Source organism: Chinchilla lanigera, unplaced genomic scaffold (genome assembly GCF_000276665.1).
Source record: "Chinchilla lanigera isolate Chin_1 unplaced genomic scaffold, ChiLan1.0 scaffold00061, whole genome shotgun sequence".
Lineage (NCBI taxonomy): Eukaryota > Metazoa > Chordata > Mammalia > Rodentia > Chinchillidae > Chinchilla > Chinchilla lanigera.
In genome coordinates, this window is record NW_004955462.1 from 9,243,329 (window position 1) to 9,262,076 (window position 18,748).

The following is an 18,748-nucleotide window of genomic DNA, read 5'->3' on the forward strand; positions in this document are numbered from 1 at the left end:
TTTAAGACTATCTTATGAAATTTCCAAGTTTGAAATAGACTCTGGTGCTTTTGTTGGTATAAACACAGAGGGAAAGATGGACTAAGCCAGATGGAATCAAACAGGCCAGAGCAGAGAGCTCAGGAGAGAAGCTGTTCCCCAGGCCGGGCATCTCCCAGTGCAAAGGCAGGGCCGGCTCTAAGAGTGGCCAAAATGGAAGTATAAGCCCCACATTTTATTTAAAACTATAACCCCAATGCCTAGAACCCTGCCTCAACCCTTATAGATGAGCAATAAATGTTTCATGAGGAAATGAATAATTCAGACTAGTTAAGGAAGGGTTGTCTATACCAGAGAAAGGACACATGATCCGTTGGAGGTGTAACAGAACCCACAGCTCTGCTCTGTAAACATAGCAGGCCCAGCATGGGCTCAGTGTCCTTCCACACTGGGTCAGGTGTGCAGCCTGTGAGTACTTAGCAAGTGTGTGAGCCGAGTCTATGTCTAGTAGATCTGTCTGCAACTCCTTTATCAATAGAGTAGAATGACTTGTAGCTGATGTGTCAGGGTTTTTTTTTTTTTTTTTTTTTTTTGTGGAATAAGCACATTTTCTTGGCTTTTGTGAGTACCTCTACAATGCTATTTATCCTCAGGGCAAAAAATTAAATGATCCTCAGGACATTATTTAAAACATTATTTATTGCCAGGTGTGGTGGTGCACACCTATAATCCCAGCACTTGGGAGGCTGAGGCAGGATGATCTCTGACAGTTCAAGACCAGGATGGTCAAGAGGCAGGATGATGTCTGACAGTTCAAGACCAACCTGGGCTACACAGTGAGTTCAAGGCCAGCTGGAACTGCATAGTGAGACCTGGTCTCAAAAAAAATTATTTATGTATGTATTTATTTTTGGTGCTGGAGATCCAACCCAGGGGCTTGTGCATGGTAAGCTCATGCTTTACCAGTTGAGCTACATCTTTAGCATTTTTGTTTTCTTTCCTTTCTTAAAAATTTATTGTAACACAAAGGTTTGTTCACACAAAAGTATTCCAGCTAGCTGTCTGAGCGACTAAGGACCCCAGGTTAGTGGGATCCCAGTGAACAAAGTATTGGAGAGGAGAAGTTTGAACAGGGTGGACACACGCGCCTCTAGTACCTGGGCATCTGAACCTGCAGACTTCAGTGTCCCCGCCTCATCCATTCTCTCTCTGTGTCCCCGCCTCATCCAGACAGTGAGAAGTGAAAGGATTATTTTAATCATTGACGAGGCCCAGTTTGTGGACAGGACCTCCTGGGTTTTCATGGAGAAGCTGATCCAAACAGTGCCCATCTATATCATCATGTCCCTGTCGCCCCCTGTCGAAGATCTCTGTGCCGCTGCCAGCAACATCATGAAGAACAGGAACACCACCTATGTCACGCTTGGCGCAGTTCAGTCCAAGGACATCCGCAACAAGACCTGCTTTGACCTCAACGTGAGCAGCATCTCCAGAGAGCTGGACATGTGAGTAGCCCGGTGGTTCCTGTCCCGAGGCCTTGACACCAGCAGTTCTTCCCCTGTCCCACCATCAGATCCTTGAGGCGCCTGTGTCCTGCCTGTGTCCGTGTCTGCTGCTGCCCCTTCTGAAGGGGCCGCCCCTTGCACGTGGCCGGCCAGGGACTACTCGCTTTTCTGTGCTGGCCCACATCACACCTCATACTCCGCTTAGCAGGTTGCCCTCCCTGGGGCAGATCTCCCCACTTTCACTGACAGGAAAGGCAAACTGGGGCACACTGAGGATGCACCGGTGGGGACAAAAGTCCAGCAAGAGCGTGGCCTATGCATGTGGTGTTCTCTGCCTGGGCAGATGAGCAGCGCAGACCCTAGGGCTTCCTAAGCTCTCTGGTGGCTCCTCGATGTGGCCTGTAGCAGACCCCTTAGCAACACACAGACTCTGTTTCCTTTTCTATGTATTTATCTGTGGTATGGATGGAACCTCACACATGGTAGGCCACCACTGACCTGCACCTAGACCTTTGTAATTTAACTTGAGGCAGTTAAACTCACTAAGTTGCCCAGCCTGGCCTCAGACTTTTTTGTTGTTGTCCTGGGGATTGGACCCAGATCCTTCGCAGTGAACTACATCCCCAGACATTTTATTTTTTATTGTTTATTTTAAGACAGAGTCTTGCTGAGTTGCTAAATTGCCCAGGGTGGGCACGAACTCAGAGTCCTCTTGACTCAGCCTCCCAGATGGCTGGGATTATGGGCATGTACCACCGTGCCTGGCTGGCCTGGAACTTTCCATCCTCCCGCCCCAACCTACTAAGTACCTGGGATACAGGCATGCTCCACCCCTGGCCAAATTCTCTTCTTTAGCTGGTGACTTACAATCCTTCATATGTGTATCTGCATCCATTCTTTCTAATGAGGTTGTCTTGCTTCTGGAAGAAAGATGGCTTGGGCAAGAGCTCATTTAAAATAACTCCAGACATGAACCTGACTCTCCACATGTATACACACATGTGTGTGAACACGTATAGGCATCTATCAATTCGAGGGACCTATCTCAAAGATACATTGACAGAAGTGACATATGGAAAAAATTTTATTGGGGTATTTTAAAAGATTGAGCTGGGCGTGGTAGCACATGCCTATAACCCCAGCACTGGGGGAGGTTGAGGAAGGAAGATCATGAGTTTAAGGCCAGCCCATACTACATAGCAAGGCCCTGTCTCAAAAAAAATAAACTAATCAATTTTTAAAAATTAAAAAATAAAGACTGGAAGCAATCCAGATGTCCATCTCTTTGGAGACAGTTTTAATAAACTAGGAGGCAGCCATCTAGATGGGAGTGAAAAGAGAAGAATGATCTACTGATGAGAAGGGATGACCATGATCCACTGTTGAGTGCTGTCACCCAGTCTTTGTGCATAACACAGACTTGTATTTAAGAAAAAGGTTAAATAAATCTGTGTGTGTATGCACATGCATTTGTTTCTTTTTTAGAAGTATCAGAAAGATAAAACAAGCACTAATCAAAGTCGTTACCTATAGAGTGAGGAAGACAGACAAGATTGAGGATGTACCTTATTTATGTAGCTTTAACTTAAATTTGGAAAGATACAAATGTTTTATGGAATTGAAAAGGTGAAATAAAGCCAGGTGTAGTGGTGCACACTTGTAATCCCAGCACTCGGGAGGCCGAGACAGGAGGGTCACTGTGAGTTTGAAGCCAGCCTGGGCTACATCATGAGAACCTGTCTCAGAAAGAAAGACAGACAGAGAGAAAGAGGGAAGGAGGAAAGGAAGGAAAAAAGGAAGAAGAAAAAGAAAGAAAAAGGAAAGAAAGAGGAAAAGTGAAACAAAAAGGAAAAGAGCTAGATCTGGTGGTGCACACCTGTAATCTAGCCACTCAGGAGGCTGGGACAGTACAATCACAAGTTTGAGGCCAGCATGGACAACTCAGCGACTGACTGAGGCCCATATGTCAAAATAAAAAATTTAAATAAAGGGCTGGGGCTGTAGCTCAGGGTGGAGATCCTGTTTCAAAATAAAAGAAAAAGGGCTAAGGACGAAGAGCACTTGCTAGAATGTGTGAAACCCTGGGTTCAATCTCTAATGCCAAAAAAAAAAAAAAAAAAAAATCCCTAAAACTGAAAAACAAACTGAAACAAGTAGCAATAAGAAGAGATTATTCTTAAAAGATTGAAGAGTCAGCTACTTTTCCTTATTAAAAGATGGCTCGTGCGAGGTGTGGTGCTACAGGACTATAGTCCTAGCATTCAGGAGGCTGAGGCAGGAGGATTACGCATTCCAGACCAGCCTAGGCTACATAACAAATGCAAAATTTAAGACTACAGAGGTAAAAAAAAAAAAAAAAAAAAAAGACTACAGAGGTCTCAGGAAAAAAAAGAAGTAGAAGATGTTCTTTAATGTAAAGAGGTTGCCTTGCAGGTACCTGGTGGAGGGCAGCTGTGGGATTCCATTTTACTGTGAAGAGTTGGTGCTCAACCTCGACCACCACAAGGTCCTCCACTTCCGGCAGGTGGGGTCCCAGGAGAAGACCAACGTGACCTGGAACAACATGTTCAGTAAGTCTCGCCAGATGGCATGTCTCACTGCTCTCTGGAGCCGGGCCCTTCTATGGAGAAGGTGGTGTGGGGTCTCTTCCTCCGGTCCTTCCTGGAGGGTCAGATGGCAAGAGGGAGGCAAGAAACACCTAATCTGGGGCGAACAAAGGAGAAGAGCAAAAATGAAAGTACACTCCAGTCTGGGAGACACAGTCAGCTACTGTGAAGAGTCGAGATAGTGGGCTCCCAGTGGGGGTCTTTGTCCTTATATGCCGTCCACATCTCGCGGGAATCCGCGAGAAGTTCTACATACGGGGTCCTGGGAATTATCTGGTGCTGTTCTGGGATCTTCTCGTTGACAGGTCCCACTTGTTTCCTCAGCCGGCTTTGCCATGCCCTGCCTCCTAGCTCAGAAGGACAATGCTTATGTCACCTACGGAGAAAAACAATTCCGCATTGCCATGCCCTGCCTCCTAGCTTAGAAGGACAATGCTTATGTCACCTGGGGAGAAAAACAACTGACTAGCTCAAACATTCTGGGAGGGGGAGGTAGGAGGTTTCCAAATCTGAGCTCAACCCGGGTAATTTAAGTGACTGACTGAGGCCCATAAGTCAAAATAAAAAATTAAAATAAAGGGCTGGGGCTGTAGCTCAGGGTGGAGACCCTGGGTTCAATCCACAGTACTGCAACAAAGCAAAACAATACAAGAACCTGGTTTAAAACGAACGGCCAACAAGGTCCTGTAGGACAGACACACAGGAAGGTGATGCGTGAGAGACCACGTGAAGGAAGGCTGGGGGAAGTTTCCGGGTGCAGGGAGGAAGATGGGGAGGGAGCAGAGGAGTGGGGTGATTATGTCAGTTAGAGTGGAGGATTATGGGAGACCACAGAGGGCAGGTTCCTACGGGGACTTCTTTGTTTACCCCCTTGGCGTTGCAGGGTTGGTAGACCTTCAGGTCCACAGCTGGGATATATGATGTGAAAAGAAAAACCAGGGACATCTCTGCCACATTGTTCCTTGACTCCCCAGGGCCCTAGCTGACCTGCCTTCTCTCCACCTTCAATATCTTTTTTTTTTCAGTGCTGGGGTTTGTTCCCGGGGCCTTCACATTGAGCTACATCCCCAGCCTTTTCTTTACTTATTATTTTGAGATGGGGTCTTGGTAAGTTGCTAAGTTTCCCAAGCCGGACTCAAACCTTCCATCCTTCTGCCTCAGCCTCGCAGACTGCTGGGGTTACAAGCCTGAGGCACCACGTCCAGCCGTGTCTTGTGTTTGTTTCCGGCGTGTGATGTACCAAGAAGGGGGAAACATGCCCCCTCACTCTTCCTGGATATGCAGTCTCTTCATTGCTCGGGATTCACATAAGCCAGGGTGTGTTAACAGCTGGGAGCACGATGCACATTAATATCACTAAATCTGCAGGGCCAGAACTTCTTTCCCTGAGGCTAAATTTAAGGGGGAAGAGACAGACAGAAGTTAGTTGCTTCAGCTAGTGCACTGAGTACGCTAAAGCTGCTTGTGGTGCAGACAGGTAGAAAATCATCACTTACAGGTGACAATGAGGGAGATTTCACGAAAGTTTCTTCTTGGTTTTTGAACTGCCTCGTGCCCAGATGGTCCATATCGTCCTGCGAGCTGTGCTGCAGGCTCGGGCTGCATCTGCTGCTGCCCTTCACTCTGCATATGACTATAGGACCATCACCTGGGGGAGAAATGACGGGGGGGTGTTGTCTGAGAGAAGAGCGTGGTCAAACTTTTGTATGTTTGTTGTTTGTTTAAGGGAGAAGAGACATGTTTACTTTTATGGAATTATTTTTCTTTCTGGATAATCAGGATTCAAAAAAAACAAAACAGAAAAAGCTTTCTGTGACCAAAGTACTTTTAAAAATTTTTTTAATTTTAAAGAGAGTAGTAAATGGGAAACAGACAAAGAAATAGGACAGTAGCAGCATAACAGTATTGCAAACATAAACAAATCAAAGCAAGAACATTCAAAGTGACACAGTCTCAAGACAAAGTAATATGAATCAACAATGGTTGTTATACTACACATTGCCATCCTCAACTACATGGCTCAGATTACCAGGTGCAAGAATGAAAGACTGGGGCTGGGGATTTAGCTCAGTGGCACAGCGCCTGCCTGGCAAGCTCAAAGTGTGAGTTCGATTCCCAGTACCAGAAAAAAACCAAAACCAAAAAACAAACAAACAAACAAACAATGAAAGACTGCTCAAACCATTATAGGGAATAAGAAAATAATTCTTTGATAAAACAGTAGAGACAATACAGAGTTTCACTAGACAGGATGGTAGGAGTTCACCATTGTAATTCCCTTACATATTGTTACCTTCAAATCAGTTGCTCAGACCACCAGACACAAGCATGCACAATTGATCAGAACATAAAAAATTGTAATCATTAACTGTTCCTTTCAATACACCTTCAGATATACAGTTATCGCAGTTATTCATATATATTTATATTTTGCATTCCCTTATCCCAGTCGTTCTTTTTTCTTTCACTCATCCCAGTTGTTCCTTCCTTTGAGCCACTTTTTTTTACCTTTCCTATCATCTATTGTACATTTTGAGTTTTACCTAGTCTTTCAGGTTCCTACTCCAAGGAGACAATATGATGTTTACCCATCTGGGTCTGATTTTTTTCACTTATGAGTATGGTCTCTAGTTGCATCCATTTACCTACAAAAGCCTCAAGATTATCTTTTTTAATAGCTGAGTAATACTCCATTGTATAAAAATACCACATCTTTTTTCCTCAGTGGATCCATTCCTCAGTGGATAGGCATCTGGGTTGTTTCCAAGATTTAGCTATAACAAATTGTGCTTCTATAAACATGGGTGCATATATATTGCTGTGGTATGATGTCTTTAATACTTCTGGGAAAATACTCAGAAGGGGAATAGCTGGGTTAAATGGGACTTCTAATCCTAGTTTTGTGAGGAATCTCCAAATTGATTTCCACAGTGGTTTCACCAGTCTACACTCCTACCAGCAGTGAAGTAGGGTTTCTTTCTCCCCACAGCCTCTTGAGCATTTGTTATTGGTTGATTTCTTGATGATAGCCATTCTTTCTGGGATGAAATAGAATCTCAGTGTTGTTTTAATTTGCATTTCTCCAATGACCAATGACGTTGAACATTTTTTCATGTATTTCTTTGCCATTAGTATCTGTTCATTAGAGAAGTGTGTATTCATCTCAGATGCCCATTTTTGGATTGGGTCTTTAAATTTGGGGGGCCTGATTTTTTTTTAATTCTTCATATGACCTAAATAGAAGTCCTTTGTCTGAGGGGCAGTTGGCTAAAATTTTTTCCCAATTCATGCATTTCCTTTTTACTTTATTAGTGATTCCTTTAAATGTGCAAAAACTTTTCAATAAGATGAGATCCCAGTTGTTGAGTCTTTGAAGTATTTCACATGCAGTTTGGTTTTTGTTCATGAACTCTCTGCCTGCCCTAATGTTGTCAAGATTTTTACCTACTTTCTCTTCCAGTAAATTTAGTGTTTCTGTTTTAATATTTAGATCTTTGATCCATTTTGACTTTAATTTAGTGCATGGTGAAAGACATGGGTCTAGTTTTAATCTTCAGCATGTGGAAAGCCAGTTTTTTTCAACACCATTTATTAAAGAAGCTACCTTCCTTCCATTGAACATTTTTGGCCCCTTTGTTGAAGATAAGGTGACTGTGTTGGTAGTTGTATCTGTATCTTCTAATCTGTTCCATTGATCTTCAGGTCTGTTTTTGTGCCAGTACCATGCTGATTTTATCACAGTAACTTTGTAATACAATTTTAAGTCAAAAATTGTGATGCCTCCTGCCTTTCCTTTGTTTCCCAAGGTTGCTTTTGCTATTCTAGGCCTCTTCTGGTTCCAGACGAACTTTAGGAATGTTTTCTCTAGATCTGTGAGGTATATCAATGGTATTTTAATTGGGATTGCTTTGAATCTATACAACAATTTTGGGAGTATGGCCATTTTCACAGTGTTGGTTCTTCCTATCCATGAGCAAGGAATATCTTTCCATTTTCTGATATCCTCTTCGATCTCTTTTTTCAAAGTACTATAATTTTCACTGTATAGATATTTTACTCCTTTTTTTAGATTGATTACTAAGTATTTCATCTTTTTAGATGCTATTGTGGGAGGTGTGGTTTCCCTAATTTCTCTCTCAGTCTGTTTGTTACTTGTGTACAGGAATGGTATTGATTTTTGAGTGTTAACTTTGTATCCAGCTATGCTACTGGATTTGTTGATTAAATCCATGAGCCTTTTGGTGGAGTTTTTGGGATAGTCTATGTAGAGTATCATGTCATCTGTGAATAATTATAATTTCACTTCTTCCTTTCCTATCCTTATTCCTTTTATTTCTCTCTCTTGTCTAATTGCTCTAGCCAATATTTCCAGAACTATATGGAATAGAAGTGGCGACAGTGAACATCCTTGTCTTGTTCCTGATTTTAAAGTGAAAGCTTTCAATTTTTGATCTTTTAGTATGATGTTAGCTGTTGGTTTATCGTAGATGGCTTTGATCAGCTTGAGGTAAAGGCCATCTATTCCTATTTTCTGTAGGGTTTTCGTCATGAATGAATGTTGGACTTTATCGAAGGCTTTTTCTGCATTGATGGGGATGATCATGTGATTTTTGTCCTTGGCTCTATTGACGTGGTGTATTACATTAATTGATTTGCGTATATTGAATGATCCTTGCATTCCTGGTATGAATCCCACTTGGTTGTGGTGTATAATCTTCATGATGACTTGTTGTATTCTGTTTGCTACTATTTTATTGAGAATTTTTGCATCTATATTCATTAGGGAGATTGGCCTGTAGTTCTCTTTTTTGGTTGGATCTTTCTCTGGTTTTGGTATCAGGATAATACTTGCCTCCAGGAATGAGCTGGGGAGAATTCATTCCCTTTCAATTTCATTAAAGAGTTTGAGAAGAATTGGTATTAAATTTTCCCTAAATTGCTTGTAAAATTCAGCTGTGAATCCATCTGGATCTGGGCTTTTCTTCACTGGCAAGTTTTTAATCACATTCTCAGTTTCACTGGCTGATATTGAGTTATTCAGAATTTTTATATCTTTTTCATTCTGTTTGGTAATTCATATGTATCTTGAAATCTGTCCATTTCCTCTGTGCTTTCCATCCTATGAGAGTAAAGACTTTCAAAGTAGGTATTGATCTTCTGAATTTCTTTAGGATCTGTAGTGATTTCACCCCTTTCATTCCTTGTTATGTGTATTTCAGTTTTTTCTTTCCTTTTTTAATAAGGTTGGCTAGGGGTTTATCTATTTTATTTATTCTTTCAAAAAACCAACTCTTTGATTAATTAATTATTTGTATTGTTTCTTTAGTCTCCATTGTGTTAATTTCTGCTCTGAGCTTTATAATTTCCTGCCTTCTTTGGACTCTGGGTTTGACTTGCTCTTCTTTTTCTAGGAACTTGAGGTGCAGCATAAGATTATTTATTTGTGCTTGTTCTGCTTTCCTAAGGTGGGACTTCACTATTATAAATTTCCCTCTGAGGACTGCTTTCATTTCATCCCACAGGTTCCTGTAGGTTGTATCTCCATTTTCTTTTGATTGTAAATAGTGTTTAATCTCTCTACTTTATTTCATCTGTGACCCATTGGTTGTTCAGGAGAATGTTATTTAATTTCCAACTGTGTATGGAGTTTTTGTGTTTTCTTTTGTCATTAATTTCCAATTTCATTGCACTATGGTCTGATAGTATACATGAGATAATTTCAGTTCCTTTGCATGTACTTAAACATGTTCTATGTACTAGTATATGGTCTATTTTAGAGAATATCCCATGTGCAGCTGAGAAGAATGTATATTCTGATGCTGTTGGGTGGAACACTCTGTAAAGCTCTACTACATCCATATGTTCACAAGTTTGGTTAAGTTCTGTTATTTCTTTCCCAATTTTTTGTCTAGTTGATCTATCTCTTTGCGACAATAGTGTGTTAAAGTCCCCTGTTATGATTGTGTTGCTATTTATTTCATTTTTCATGTCTGTTAGAATTTGTCTTATATAGGTGGGTTCTCCTATATTTGGTGCACAGATGTTTACAATTGTTATCTCTTCCTCTTGAATCTTCTCCCTCACAAGTATGTAGTGACCTTCTTTATCTCTTTTGATTGCTCTTGGTTTGAAGTTCACATTGTCTGCAAACAGAATAGCTACCCCCGCCTTTTTCTGGGTTCCTATTGCATGGAGTATTATTTTCCATCCTTTAATTTTCAGTCTATGAATTTCCTTTTGAGTTAAATGTGCTTCTTGTATACAGCATATAGTTGGGTTTTGTTTGGTAATCCACTCCGCTAGTCTGCTTCTTTTGCTTGGTGCATTGAGACCATTTACTTTAGTTATAATAATGTTATAACTGATATGTACTGGCTTATCTTCATCATGCTATTTTCCTGCTGTTGGATCCTCCTTTTCCCCTCTGTTTAATTGTTTGCTGTGCTTGGTGGTTCCTTTCTGTTGTTGTTCTTGAAGTTGTAGTCTGTTTTATCTCTTTCTAGAATATCTTTTAGTACTCTTTGTAGAATTGGCTTGGCACTCATGAATATCTTCAGTTGTTCTTTATCATGAAAATATCTTATTTCTCCATTAAATTTGAAAGATAATTTTGCAGGGTATGTCAATCTGGGTTGGAAATTGTTTTCTTTCAGTACCTGAAATACTTCACTCCAAGCTCTTCTTGCCTTGATGGTTTGTGTTGAGAAGTCTGCCGTGATTCTGAGAGGTTTACCTTTATACATGATCTCTTTCTTTTCTCTAACAGCTTTTAATATTTTGAGCATTTGTTGAGTTTCCAGGATCTTGATCACTATATGTCTGGGTGTAGATTTACTTTGGTTATGATTCTATACACATCACTTATCTGGATGTCCAGTTCTTTTTCCATGCCTGGGAAATTTTATGCTATTATTTCTGCAAATAGTCTTTTTTCTGTCATTTGTGTTGACACTTGCTGTTTCATTAATACCTATTACCCTGACATTGTTTTTCTTTGCCTTGTCCTGCAGTTGTTGAATTGTTATTTCCTGGTTCCTTGTTGTTTTTAAGAGATCCCTCTTTTCACATTCATTAGTGGCAGTGCTGACTTCAAGGTCTGAAAGTCTACCTTCAGCTTCATTTAGGCAGTTTTGCAAGCTTTCAATGGAATTTTTAATTTCCTGAATATCTGTTTGCATCTGTTTCATACCTTCTAGTTCTTTTCTTTTCTTTTTTTCTTTTTTTTTTTTTTTTGTTTGTTTGTTTGTTTTTGGTCTTTTTCCGGTACCAGGAACTGAACTCACGACCTTGCACTTGCCAGGCAGGCGCTGTGCCGCTGAGCTAAATCCCCAGCCCCAAGTTCTTTTCTATATTGTTCCCTGAAGGTTTCCATGAGTTGTCTATGCTCTTCTGTTTTCCTGTCTATGTCATCTTTGGATATGCTAAACATTTCTTTCATTATTGTTGTCGTTTCTTTTCTCACCTGAGACATTATTTCTGATCTGATGTCATCTATGGCTTAATGGAATTGTTTCTTTACTTCAGTTGCTATCATTTCAGAAATTTCAGGTGTATGACTTCCAGGCTCTTCTGTGTTGATGTCTCCTGGACTTGTTTTGGGTGATGTGGAGGTCTGGGATTGCATTTTGCTCCTTCGTTTTGTCATTTTTGAAGATCCAGAGGCTTCCTGGAGTGCAGCCTCACTCTCCTGATTGTGTGTGAGTGGCAGGGAGAGAGTCTTCAGATCCCCAGTCTTCAGCGCTTCAGATCCCAGTCTTCAGTGCTCAGTGTAGCTCCTGTGCTGGTGAGTGGTGGCAAGGTAAGGTCCCAGATGCTCCCGACATTTCTTGCATTCAGTTGGCTCTTAGGCTTGTGTGGGAAGGGGCAGGGAAGCTCGCTAGAGTTCCTGAGACTGTCTGGGGTTCAGCCCAGCTTCCACAAGAGTTAGGGGGATGCAGGTCGTGTTTACTGAGGCTTCAGATATTGCCCAGGATAGAGCCTGCTTCCCATACTGGAAGTGGGGGAGGGTGAGGGTGGGCTCCCTGAGGTTTCAGCTGAGCTCCCAGGAGGGCTGTGAGTTGTTCTGGCAGTGACCACCAAGGCCCCAGAAGTTGTCCAGGGCTCCACATGCCTCACACACTAGTGGGGGAAGCACCAGAGTGGCTCACCAGGGTTCTTAAAGGTGTCTGGCATTCAGCCCAGCCCCTCCAGATACACTATGGGTGTGGCCAGTAGTTCCTGAGGCATCCAGACACACTATGGGTGTGGCCAGTAGCCCCTGAGGCCCCACAGAGTGCCTGGGGTTCCAAGTGCCTTGCACACTGGTCAGGGAGGCATCGCCGCACCTCACCGGGCTCCCTGAAGATGTCCTGGATTCAGCCCCACCGCTGTCCAGGTTTCTGCCTGGTGCCAAGCTTGTGTGTGGGACCGGCAGCAGCTCACCTGAGTTCCTGAAGCTGTCAGAGGTGCAGCTCAGCTCCGACAGGGGAAGGGGGGAGGAGGGGAGGGGCAGGGAGAGGACCCCAGGCCCCTAAAGCTGTCTGGGTTTCTGTCTGGTCCCAAGCTTGTGGGGGGGGGTGCGGCAGTAGCTCACCAGAATTTCAAAGTACTTTTAAGGATGGGAATGGATCATTAAAGAGACAAAGACTGCTGTGATGATTACTTTCAGGTTAAATAATTCCATTATAATAATATATTCGCTAATTAATTAAGAGAAGGAAATATGTAAATATAAATGCTGCAGAATAATACCATTCCTACATTTTATACATTTGTTTACTCACTCAACAAACATTTATTCTGTGTATGTTATGAGTACTTTTATATAAAACTAGATGTTTCCCCTACTTAAAACTCTTATTTTCATGTATTATCTTTTCCCTGGCCATGTGTGTGTGTATATGTTTGTGTGTGTCTGATCTCCAACCCTAATCTCATTCTCAATTTCAGACCCTTATTCCCAATTTCCCATTAGATGATCTCACAGACCCCCATCAAACTTGACACATCTAAAACCTAATGTATTATCCTTTCTCCAAAATTGCACCTCCTGTATTTCCCAGCCTGGTGAATGCACCGTTCGTGTCGCTCTTGTTTCCCTTCTATCTTGCTAGGCCCTGTGGCCTCAGGGGATGGCTCCCCCAACTCCATCACCCCCTTGGCCTGGTTCTACACAAGCTCCCTTCTCGATACTCAGATGTGTAGCTTCTCACGTGGACTTCCCTTTGCTGTCTCTGGGCTCTTCTAAATGCTGCTTTGATACAAACATAAAAAAACCACACCTCCACATCACCACTGCTTCTCTCTTGCTTCCGGACATCCTGGGCTCTGAGTGAGCGCTGTACTACTGTACACTATCGCACTGTGCAGTAAGCACACAGCAGCACAATGGTGACAGTGTGTGGCAGACACGTGAGCTACTTATGTGATCGTTCACATCTGTGTAACGTAAGGTCTGTTCCAATCTGTGAAAGTTCGCAACTCAAGTGTTCATGAGTCGGGGACAAACTGTACAATAGGGCACCAGGGTAACAAGCCTGGATCCAAGTACGAGTTACTGAATGCTATGAGATATAGCCTAAGTGGACTGAAAATTCAATTTTTGCAAAACTGTTTGTACTCTGGAAGACACCAATGGTACTTATTCTTGTTTTGGGGTGAGGGGCTAGGGGGAGTCAAATATTTTTTAGTACGTTTGATTTTTGTGTATCAGTTTTACTTGAAACAAGGTATTCTGGAATATTTGGTGCACCAACACGCACCTCTGGTCACTCTTTCTCACAAGAAACCTTCCTCGATGTTTATCAGAAAATAGGCTCTGGAAGACAAAGACGACAGCTCTTGATCTTTCTTCCCTTTTATCTCCCCATAGAGAGTTTCATTAAGCCAACAGATGAATTAAAAATATATTTTAATGCGGAGGAGGGAAATGATGTAACCTGTAACCTCGCAAGTGGTGTCAGACTGAAAAACTTGTCACTCCCAACGTCATTAAAAGGTAAAGAAAATTTGAAAAATGTGAGCTGGTCTATTCATTCTCTACTCAGGTGCACTTCTGCTTCCTCTAGGATGGCTGTCGAAGGAGGAAGGGGAACTCCTAGGCTCTTTGGTGCTGAACTGTCCCGGGTAACGGGAAGGCATCATCCAAGGCTGATTTTTCTCTTTCTAATTAGGGTCCTCTCTCCCCTTGTACCTGTTCTGGGGTTCAAGTTGAGCCAAGGTTTATTCCGTTGGTAAAATAGCAAGGTGTAGCACGTTTCTGATGAAACAGAAACCGAAATGCGGGATGTGGGGTGGGGTGGAACCACACAAATCAAATACAGTACTGAGACATTTTCTGCCATCTAATTTTATAAGAAAGAAATAATAAGCCAGAGATGGATTATTATACTTGGAAAGAAAATGATTTTAAAGCAGTTCTCTGGTGTGCCTCCAGCCTCAATCCATGCCAGCCAGAAGTAACTTTAAACATTCATAGGGGTGGCCTGGGGCCAGCTGAAGGCTCTGTGGCTTCCAGTGAGTGTCACTTCCATTTCATCCACTGCCTTCCACAGCCGGAAGGTGGGCAAGCTTAGCTTAGCTTCTGCTGTGCTCTTCAGACAATTTGAGAAGTTGACGTTTTGTCTCTAGTGGAAGGACCACCAAGTGAGGCTTGATACTGAAACAGGTGAGATGTTGGGATAGAAGCCATGAATTCTGTGAGTTGGTTATTCCATAGAGAAATAATGTATGTCATGAGAATAAATGAATCCCTGGAGCAGATAGAGAAAACCTTCATTACTGAGAATTTCTAGGAAAAACCAAGCCAGTGAAGAAGCTAGAGAGGCCCAGCTGCAGAATTCAGAAAAGAACAGGTATGGCAGATGGTTTCCAGGTGTAGTTGTGCACACCTGTAATCTCAGCACTTAGCAAGCTAAGATAAGAGGCTCACCTTGATCCTGAGGCCAGCCTGGCTGTATAGCAAGATCCTGTCTCAAACCAAACCAACAAACAAAAAAATAGAATGGCAGGTGTTTTAGATGTAGAATGAAACCTCAAAGCCTCATGTGTTTGGAAGGAGCTTAGATTGCAGGATGCTATACTCACCATTGGTTCATTGATCAATGAACTCATGGCTGAGGGTGCTCTGAAGAGGTGGGGCTAGTTGGAGGTGGTCACTGGGGTCCCTGGCTCCTCTGTTCTCTCTGCTTCCTGTCCACTATGGGTTGAGCAGCTCTCCTCTGCTGTGCTCTTTTACCATGCCATTTCCATCTTGGAGCCGGCCGACCATGTACCAAACCCTCTGAGACCATGAAACAAAATAGACCTCTTCTCCTTGAAGTTGTGGGTATCAGGTATTATGTCTCATCTGTGGGAAAATGACAAAGACAGCAGGCCTGACATGGCCTTTCTCTCACCTCCTACCTTGTCACAATTTGCCTCTCTCTCTCTCTCTCCCTCTCTCTCTCTCTCTCTGCATCTAGGGATTGAACCCAGGGCTTTCACAATGATCTCCATTCCAAATCCTTTTTAATTTTAACACAGGTTCTCCCTATGTTGAGCAGCTTCCCTCCCAGAGTGCTGAGATTACAGGTGTGTGCCTCACAGCAGCCCCTTGTCACACGTTCACACAAAATCTCAGTGTCTTTTAAATCAATCTCATTCTTGTCCTGTGTCTGTCTTTCTTTCTTTCTTCCTTTCTTTCTTTATTTCTTTTGGTACTGGGGATCAAACTCAGGACCTTGCATTTCCCAGGCGGGCGCTTGTGCTGCTGAGCTATAACCCCAGCCCCCTGCGTGTTTCTAGGCTGTAGCCTATGCACCTTCTGTAATCCTGGCATAAGCAATGTCTGTGAGTGAGAATCACACTTCGCTAGGTTTCTGCACACGAGGACTACAAAGGGGTTTGGTTGTGATGAGCACCCATAACCGGGTCCCTGTGTGTGGCTCCCCCTGCAGAGGTCTCCCTGATCCAGCTGGACAGCATGAGCCTCTCCCACCAGATGCTGGTGAGATGCGCAGCGATCACGGGCCTGACCTGCACCACGGAGCTGCTGTTCGAGATCCTCCCTTGCTGGGACATGAAGATGATGATTGAGGCCCTTACCACGTTGGTGGAAGATGATGTCTTTGATTGTTTCCAGACCGGCAGGGACCTCCGACTGGCCCAGCAGCAGGACGCCTCCTTCGAGGTGCACCACCGTTCCTCCGCCCTGCAGTCCCGCGACGGGTCGGGTGAGTAGCCCCCGGAAGTGAGCCGCATGTGCTGAGGTGCCTTAGGCAGCGGGAGCTGATGGGTTGCCCACTGCCTGGCCAAACAGCCCTACCTGTTCCTTCCAGATGACAAAGACAAAGATGATGAGTTCCAGGAACTGCGCAATGAGGTGATCCAGTGCCACATCATCCGATTCCGTAGGCCTATGATGCAGAAAACCGCCTACGAGCTGTGGCTCAAGGACGAGAAGAAAGCCATGCATTTGAAATGTGCCCACTTCCTGGAGGAAAATGCCCGCAGATGTGACCACTGCAGGGGCACCGACTTCGTTCCCTACCACCACTTTGCAGTGGATATTTGGCTCAACAAACTGGACATGGCCACCATGAAGCAGCTGGCTAATTCCCACAGTTACCAACGTAAACTCTCCGGGTTCCTAAGGAATCGCAACTATTCCCAGGGCGCCCAGGGGCCCAGAGCTAGGCGTGGGTCCAGACCCTGAGGGCCTGGGCACAAAGCATTCCAGACATGGGCATCACAGGCCCCAGGAGAAGGGAGGGCCTGGCGGGCACCTGCCACTCAGTATCGGCGGGGTCTCACCCAGAAGCCGTCTGGAGGGAGGGCTTCAGGGACAAGGGGCCTTGGCTGAGTGGGGTGGGATCAGGCAGAGCCACAGTGCACAGGTTTCAATGCAGAGCAGGGGACGGGACCCCAGGGACAGGGAAAGGGAGTGATGTCCCACTTGGAGGAACAGCAAAGTTCTGACTCTGGGGCTCAAGTGTGAAACAGGTCCCAGAGCAAAAAGCATATGCATGGGAGAGAACTGCCAGGGCTAGTGAGAGCCTTGTTTTATTTTGGGAAATGTAATAAGCTGGAACCCAGCAGACAGGCCAGTCTTGGACGGGCTGGTGAGGGTCATCAAAATTGTTTTTGGATCCTGCCACAGGCCTCGGCAGCCTAGCTCTGGGGCACACAGGGCCAGATGTCTCCAAGGGCAGGGTCTTGCTATTATCCCAACTGGAATTTATCATTGTTCAAAGGCTGTCCACTAGACAAACTTCAAGATTTAAATAAGCAAATTAAAAAGGCCAGGTGTGGTGGTGTGCGCCTGTAATCCCAGCACTGGGGAGGCTGAGTCAGGAGGATTGCTTCAAGTTCAAGACCATCCTAGGCTACAGAGTGAGACCTGTCTCCAAACATGTGCGTGTGCGTGCACACACACATTCTAAAAGCTTTACCATAAGACACTAATTGCATGATCATCACCTACATCACCTTCAGTAGTTCTCAGAGGCAAACATTTTAAATTTAGCTGATCTTTAGGCATCATGTTCGTATATTAAGTGGCATGTAAATACTGCTTTATTTCAAAAAAAAATCTTTTTTGGCTATATTGGATGTCATATATGCTAGGCAAGGGCTCTAATCTGAGCTACATTCCTAGACCCCCTCTCTCTTTTTTTAAAACATACTCTATGTTGCCCCGGCTGGCTTTGAACTTGTGATCCTCCTGCTTCCTCCTCCCAAGTAGCTGTGATTACCAACATGTAAAAATCAAATTTTGACATTATCTGTTTTCTTCTTGCTATGGTAAATGAGGATATCACTCTGTTATACCATTCCTCAGCACTTCCCTATCTATATATTCCTTCTCCTCCTTCCTTGAGAGAGGGTCTCACTATGCTTCCCAGGCTGACCTTGAACTTGGGTTAAGGGAGATCCTCCTGCTTCAGCCTCCTGAGTATCTAGGCCTACAGACATGGGCCAATATGCCCTACTCCCCCCTATATTATTATATTCTTATCAATGTCTTTACATTATTAAGACTATATAAATGAACAGTAATTCTCTGCTTTCTTTAGCCTTTTGGGGTATTTCATTTCAATATCTCCATTTTCCCACTAGAAACTGGTGTCACTTTCTTCAGGATTGCTAAGCGCTGTTTTAGTTACTGCAGGGTAAACGAGTGAGGGGAATGTTATCAGCTCTACGAGCCCTGCCTCTCAGTGGCTCGACACAAGAGAATGACAGTTTATTTCCTGCTCAGGAGAAGATCCAGGGAAAGTTTGGACAGATGCCTTTCGTGGGTAGTCAGGCACTCAGCTCCTCCAACTTGTGGCTTTGCTGTCCCTCCATCCTCTGAATTAATTGCTTTCCTGCGGAAGAAGAAGGGTGGAGGGGGCATAGAACCATCTCGACCTAGAGGTGATATCTTGCACCGCTGATTTGCGAGATGGGCAGTGAGGACTGCGATGCATAGTTGTTGGTTGGCATGACAACCCCGTACAGTGAAAAAGGAACACAGACCCTCTCTCCCATGGGGAACACTTCCAGGACCCACACAACTCATTCATCTTCTTATTCTCTAGGTAAAGAAGAGATTCCTGCTTCTAAGCCAGAGCTTCAAGAGAAATCCGAGTTGTTCCCTGGAGATCTCAGGTATGGGCACGTGTGCCTGGGAGACCGAGCACGAGCAGCTGTCATCGC

The 18,748-nt window shown here is 43.8% G+C and overlaps 1 protein-coding gene and 1 long non-coding RNA gene across 3 annotated transcripts in view; one reads left to right on the forward strand and one right to left on the reverse strand.

Moving 5' to 3' along the window:
- The window catches only part of Adcy10 (adenylate cyclase 10 (soluble)), an 81,867-nt gene that overhangs the window by 46,345 nt on the left and 16,774 nt on the right, over positions 1–18,748 (forward strand). For both annotated transcript variants that reach the window (XM_013521435.1, XM_013521436.1), the window contains 6 exons: positions 1,210–1,484; positions 3,918–4,054; positions 13,941–14,066; positions 16,006–16,281; positions 16,387–16,680; positions 18,631–18,700. In XM_013521435.1, coding sequence (XP_013376889.1) covers positions 1,210–1,484; positions 3,918–4,054; positions 13,941–14,066; positions 16,006–16,281; positions 16,387–16,680; positions 18,631–18,700 — 1,178 coding nt within the window. The remainder of the gene's footprint in view (positions 1–1,209; positions 1,485–3,917; positions 4,055–13,940; positions 14,067–16,005; positions 16,282–16,386; positions 16,681–18,630; positions 18,701–18,748) is intronic.
- Positions 14,098–16,240, reverse strand: LOC102022173. The gene is made up of 3 exons (XR_001236611.1): positions 16,154–16,240; positions 15,155–15,416; positions 14,098–15,036 (listed from the first exon to the last, which is right to left on the reverse strand). It is a non-coding gene; the product is annotated as an uncharacterized LOC102022173 (long non-coding RNA).